This window comes from Dipodomys ordii, unplaced genomic scaffold (genome assembly GCF_000151885.1).
Source record: "Dipodomys ordii isolate 6190 unplaced genomic scaffold, Dord_2.0 Scaffold20, whole genome shotgun sequence".
In the NCBI taxonomy this organism is placed as follows: Eukaryota; Metazoa; Chordata; class Mammalia; order Rodentia; family Heteromyidae; genus Dipodomys; species Dipodomys ordii.
Window position 1 is genome coordinate 20,909,812 of NW_012267236.1, and position 6,386 is coordinate 20,916,197.

The 6,386-nt window shown below is 48.7% G+C and overlaps 1 protein-coding gene across 1 annotated transcript in view; it reads right to left on the bottom strand.

The window, feature by feature from the left end:
* Positions 1–5,229, bottom strand: part of Atp6v1c2 (ATPase, H+ transporting, lysosomal 42kDa, V1 subunit C2) — a 47,471-nt gene extending 42,242 nt beyond the window's left edge. Inside the window, exons 1-2 of the mRNA XM_013013674.1 lie at positions 5,058–5,229; positions 1,733–1,800 (exon numbers count right to left, since the gene is read on the bottom strand). Coding sequence (XP_012869128.1) covers positions 1,733–1,800; positions 5,058–5,186 — 197 coding nt within the window. The 5' untranslated portion in view covers positions 5,187–5,229. The remainder of the gene's footprint in view (positions 1–1,732; positions 1,801–5,057) is intronic.
* Between the last annotated feature and the right edge of the window lie 1,157 nt (positions 5,230–6,386).

Here is a 6,386-nt window from a genome sequence, read left to right on the forward strand (position 1 = left end):
CACTTCTGGCTTTTTTCTTTTTGCTTATGTGGTGCTGAGGAATCGAACCCAGGGCCTCAGGCATGCAAGGCAAGCGCTCTACCACTGAGCTACCTTCCCAGCCCCTAATTCACATTTCTCACACCAATATTTCTGCACCTGGCTGAGCAGCCTCAGGCCGTGGGTTGTCAGGGTTCCCAAGAAGATGAGAAAAAAATGCAAGGTGAAGGTGATCATCAGCCTAAGGTTGGGCTGCCCCGTGAGCCTGGGTCATGTCAGCATCCGTCAGTCTCTTTGATCAGGCTTCAGATCACCTGATTTCACTCTCTGCTCAATATCTGTCTTCTCAGCTAGACCTGAGTTACACGAGGCCTGTGGGACCTTCCTAGGGTGCCAGCAGCCTCAGCAGGAGTCAACACCTGGGCACCAGCCACTTCGCTCTGGATGGCAACTTTCCCAGGATCCACCCTGGGGCTGGAATGGGACTTATTCTTTTGCTCTGCTTCATTCATTCCTGAAGGCAAAGCTCTACACTGTGTCTTCACATTAGAGCAAGACCCCCAAGCCCTTTTTCTTTTCTTTTTTCTTGTTGGTATCTGTGAAATTGTACCCACAGACTATGACTAAGAATTTCCACTTACAATTGTTCCACTTTTAGTGGAACACCATTTGCAAAAGCAGAAGACTTGACAACTTAAACATCCAACAACAGAGACATCAAATAAATAAAAGTACATCTATTCAGCCTCCTCAGTGCCAAGACTACAGGCATGCACCACCACACCTGACACGGCTACATATATACTCACATATTTATTCAGTTTTCTGGAAGGCTGGCCAAGAAAGTTACAGTCATATTGGCTCAAAAGAGAGGAAACCAGAGAATGAGGAGACATGAAAGCAGAAAACAGATGAGAGGAAAACTTAAATTTCACTCTACATCCTTCCTTGTGTACTTTGAATTCTTTCCTATATGAGTACATTGCAAAAACAAACAAACAAAAAACCCAAACCTAAAGCCTTGAAAGGAACCATATCAATTACTTTTCTTTTTCTTTCTTTCTCTTTTTTTGGTCAGTCATGGGGCTTGAACAGTGCCTAGGTACTGTCCTTGAGCTCTTCAGCTCCAGACAAGTGCTCTACCACTTGAGCCTGGTAGTTATTTGGAGATAAGAATCTCAAGGGGACCTTCCTGCTCAGGCTGGCTTTGAACTTTGATCCTCAGATTTCAGCCTCTACAGTATCTAGGATTACAGGCATGTCCACCAGCCTCTTGCTTGCTTGCTTACTTGCTTGCCAGTCCTGGGGATTGAACTCAGGGTCTAGAGACCATCCCTGAGCTTCTTCTTGCCCAAGGCTAGTACTCTACCATGTGAGCCACAGCGCCACTTCTGGCTTTTTCTGTTTATATGGTACTGAGGAATTGAACCCAGGGCATCATGCATGCTAGGCAAGCACTCTGCCACTAAGCCACCTTCCCAGCCCCTCAATTACCTTTCTACATGTAGCATCTATTCATGACCATCCTTTTGAAGGCAGCGCCTTAAAAATACTGCCTTCAGCAAACAAAATGGAGTGCCCGTCACACTCTCATTGGCCTCCTGCTCCCAGGAAAGCCCTCGTCTTCCTGTAGGCTTCTGGGACCAGGTTAGACAAGTCTATATTTTGTTTAAAGTCAAAGCAAGAACACTGTGTTCCCTGACAACATCTCCAAATTCGCAGTTGTATGGAGTAAATAAAAAAAATAGTTTACCTTTCAGTGAAGGTATCAAGTTTCCCCAACTCATCTGAGAGACCAATAAGAGAATCCAAGGTCCCCACCTGGAAAGACGGCACAGAAGTTAGAGGTGAGCCTGTGTCCTGCCCAGGAGAGGCGGCGTCATTTCAATGACAGGGCAGGGTTGGGTTGGTTGATTTGGCCATCAATAACCAAACTAGAAAAAACTCTTGAGGAGTTTTTTGGGCTTTTCTTTTTCTTGTTCCTGGAGCTTGAACTCAGAACCTAGGCACTGTTCCTGAGCTTCTTGTGCTCAAGACTAGTACTCTACCACTAGAGACACAGCTCCACTTCCAGTTTTTGTTTTTGTTAGTCGGGGGTGGGGAGGGGGAGAGTGGCTTGAACTCTGGGCCTGGGCACTGTCCCTGAGCTCTTCAGCTCCAGGCTAGTGCTCTACCCCTTGAGCCACAGCACCACTTCCAGTTTTCTGAGTGGTTTAATAGAGATAAGAGTCTCATGGACTTTCCTGCCCAGGCTGGCTTTGAACCATGATCCTCAGATCTCAGCCTCCTGAGTAGTTAGGATTACAGGTGTGAGCCACCAGCGCCCACCCCAGCTTTTTTGGTAGTTCACTGGAGATAAGAGTCTCAAGGACTCCCAGCATGGACTTTTTATCTTATGTCTTACTTATTTGGGGAGGTAGAGCCATGTGGATAAACAATCACATCTCTTCCACAGGAAGGACTACTATGTCACGGTCTGACCTCCGCTCATTTTCCTATAGCCAAAGGGATATACCAGAAAGCAAGTTTAACAAGTTATCATTTCTAAAAGCCTTACTTCTCCAAGACTGTCCAGCCATCCCTCCCTCTGTTCTCTTTGGCTGCTATTGACACTGACCTTGTAGCTCTCTTCCTCCTTCATGAGTAAAGAGCCTTTGCCTTTGGGGATTATTTATGGTCTGTTTCTTTGTGCAAGAGTGATTGTAATGTCCAAAATTATACTGAAAGGTCTTTGCACAGGAGAAGCAGAAAGAAAAAATTTGCCATCATGTGGCACCAGCAACTGGACATTAAAAATGAAGTAAGACGGGTGCCAGTGGCCTGTAATCCTAGCTACTCAGGAGGCTGAGATCTGAGGATCATGGTTCAAAGCCAGCCTGGGCAGGAGAGTCCTTGAGGCTCTTATCTCCAATTAATCACCAGAAAACTAGAAGTGGCACTGTGACTCAAGTGGTAGAGTGCTAGCCTTGAGCTGAAGAGTTCAGGGACAATGCCCAGGAAGGAAGGAAGGAAGGAAGGAAAGGGGCATGGGTTACATAGTAGCCTCGTGCCTGCCTAGCAAACACAAGGCCCTGAGTTCAAACTCCAGCATTACACCCCCCCCCCCAAAAAAAAGTGGGAAATGGGAGTATAGATCAGTGGTAGAGCTTGTGCTTAGCATGTAAGAAAAATCCCTACCCTGCCCTAAAAAAAGCAATCAGTGTGAAGTTGCTTCAAGGAACTTTTGGTGCTGTGCTGTCTCCTCTGACCTCTGCGCCCTCTGGCGTGCCTGGCTCCCAGGTTACGCGTGGAGGCTGGCCTCGCGAACCTCACAGTGTCTGCCTCTGCACAAACAGTGACAGGCTTCAAAGGTGGCAAGACACGAGTTTGGAACCTGCTGCTGCCACTTGCCAGCCCTGCAGGCCTCGTGACCACACAGCCCCAGCCGCACCAGACCCAGCCAGAGGTTGTCGAAAAGACTTCAGACCATGTATTTCAGAGCTCACACAGGGAGAAATGTCACCAACAACTACAGGGCCAACTGCAGTTTGGGGGCAGAGGGCAAACTGAGGCTTGAAAGAGGATCTTATGGGCTGGGAAGGTGGCTCAGTGGTAGAGTGCTTGCCTCCCATGCATGAAGCCCTGGGTTCAATGCCTGAGTACCACACACACAGAAAAAGCCAGAAGTGGCACTGTGGCTCAAGTAGTAGAGCTAACGTTGAGCAAAAGAAACTCAGGAACAGTGCCCAGGTCCTGAGTTTAAGCCCCAGGACTGGCCAAAAAAAAAAAAAAAGGATCTTATAACAATTCTCCAGAAGAGTAGACTCTGGGTAGCTGGGGCCACCTGGCCAGCGCCCAACAGTGTTATTCTGGTATGATCTAGAAACATTCCTTCCTTCATCCTTTCTGTCCCTTCCTTTCTTCTTTTCTTCCTTCTTTCTCTTTCCTTTATCTCTTTCTCTCTTTTCTTTCTATTTTTCTTTCTTTCTTTCTCCCTTCCTCCCTCTCCCCCCCTCCTCTCTCTATGTATGCCAATACTGGGGTTTGAACTCAAGGCCTACATGTTTTCCTGAGCTTTATTGCTCAAGGCTAGTGTTCTACCACTTGAGCCACAGCTCCACTTCCAGCCTTTTGCTGGTTAATTGGAGATAAAGAGTTTCACAGACCTTCATGCCCAGTATGACTTCAAACTTCAATCCTCAGATCTCAGCTTCCTGCATAGGCAGGATTACAGGCATGAATGACTAGTGCCTTTTTAAGAAAAGTATACATAACTTGCTCTTCTTCACTGTTACTTCATCTTAGTTTTTCCATTCATTACAGGAATCCTAAGCAGCTCCTGTGCTTCCCAAACATTCTGCCACTCTACCACGTGGACCTACCCCACGCCTCTCCAACAACATCGGGACAATCCTCAAAGTCCCAGCCGGCCCCAGGTCCAGAGGACAATCAAGGTTAATGGCCTCCACGCCTGCACATCAAAAGTACAAGGCTAGCTGGGCACCAGTGGCCCATGCCTATAATCCTAGGTACTCTACAGGCTGAGATCTGAGGATTCTAGTTCAAAGCCAGCCAGGGTAGGAAAGTCCTTGAGACTCTTATCTCCAATTAACCATCAAAGCCACCAATGTGGAGCTGTGGTTCAAGTGATAGAGTACTAACCTTAAGCAAAAAAGCTAAGGGACAGTGTCCAGGCAGTGAGTTCAAGCCCCGGTATCAGTATAAACCAACCAACCAACCAACAAATAGTATGTGATTGGTCATCTAAGATGTTGCAGACAGAGCGGCTAGAACACAAGGGCCTAAATTTGCATAGTGCCTTCCACTTTTTTGGCCTGCAGTCCACTCCTTTCCTATGGCTTTAAGTGCCTATGTGCCGCAATGGGGACTAAATGGTGACATCCCATTGTAGTGACAGCCCATCACCTCTGTGTCCATATTCCTTCCCGCTCAGGCTGGTACTTAGCATTCCGGCCTTTGCACTATTATTGTTTTCTCTGATTTCCCAGAGGCCATTTCCTGGGGCAGCAATCTCTGTCCTCCCTCAATCCCTCCCCCCAAACAGCCTACATCTTTGTCCTTTTCTCCAAGAATCTTACCTTGAAGTCAGGAATAGCAAACTTTGTGTTGTAGGACAGGTTGGATTTGGAAGTGACAGTATTCATCCTCTCCAGAGCTTGTAAATTTTCCTTATCACCTGGGGCTGAAATTAACCAGAACTCCGACATGTTTCTTGTCTTTCTGGTACCCACTCACCAGGCCACCACCAAGGCAAACTGTACACAAACAGAAACGGGAGGAGAGATGTGTCAGATGGTTTCTGGCCTTCACAACTAATCCGCTCCAGGATCTGTCACTTTTCCTGCTTCTCATTCCTGGTCTCTGACTTTCCAGTTTCCTTCAGATTCTAGCACTCCAAATATCATTATCATCTGCTGATCTCCTTGGGAGGAGCCCCCTGGTGGTGGGGGGAGGGGACCCTCCAGCCCTTGGGGTGGCTCTGCTTGGAGGAGGGGCTGCTTCTTTACATTCACCTTGTCGGAATCCCACACTTTTTGTGGATCACCATAAAATGTGGACTTGCATTAGCCAGGCACCAGTGGCTCATGCCTGTAATCCTAGCTACTCCGGAGACTGAGCTCTGAGGATCCTGGTTCAAAGCCAGCCAGGGCAGGAAAGTCTGTGAGACTCTTATCTCCAATAAACCACTAGAAAACCGAAGTGGTGCTGTGGCTCAAGTGGTAGAGTGCTCACCTTGAGCTGAAGAGCTGAGAGACAGCGCCCAGGCCCAGAGTTCAAGCCCCACAACCGACCAAAAAAAAAAAAAAAAGTCCATGAGACTGTTATCTCCAATTATCTACCAAAAAGCTGCAAGTGGGGGTGTGGCTCAAGTAACAGCACTAATCTTGAATGAAAAATGCTAAGAGTCAGCCCCTAGGCCCTGAGTTCAAGTCCCAGTACTGATGCGCTCCCTGCCCGCCCGCCCCCCCCACCAATAGATCTTAGAAGATCTCTTCTTTAAACAAAAAACCTAAAAATGACCAGAAAGTAGGGAGGGGAGCGGGCCAGGAAATCTGCCCTGGGGGAGGAACCGCGTCTCCGGCTGGGTGATTCCAGGGCTGGCCGCAGTTTCGGTGCCATGCTGGGCCTGGAAACGTGGGTCTGTTCTGTTCCTTCAGGGGAGGGTACACCCGCCTTTCCCGCGCTCTTCCCCGGGTCCGCTGACCCCCCCCCCGCAGTGCTCCCCACATCTGGGGGAGGGAGGAAAGGTCAATAACCTCAGAACAGCAAGAGACCCCCCCCCCACCTCCACCCCGGGTAACTTTTAACTTTTCCCTCTCTCTGCCTCCCGGCCCCAGTCCACGCTGAGATCCCCAGCCCCGCACGGCCCGGCCCGGGCTCCCCCGATGGCCGGGGGTCCAGCTGCC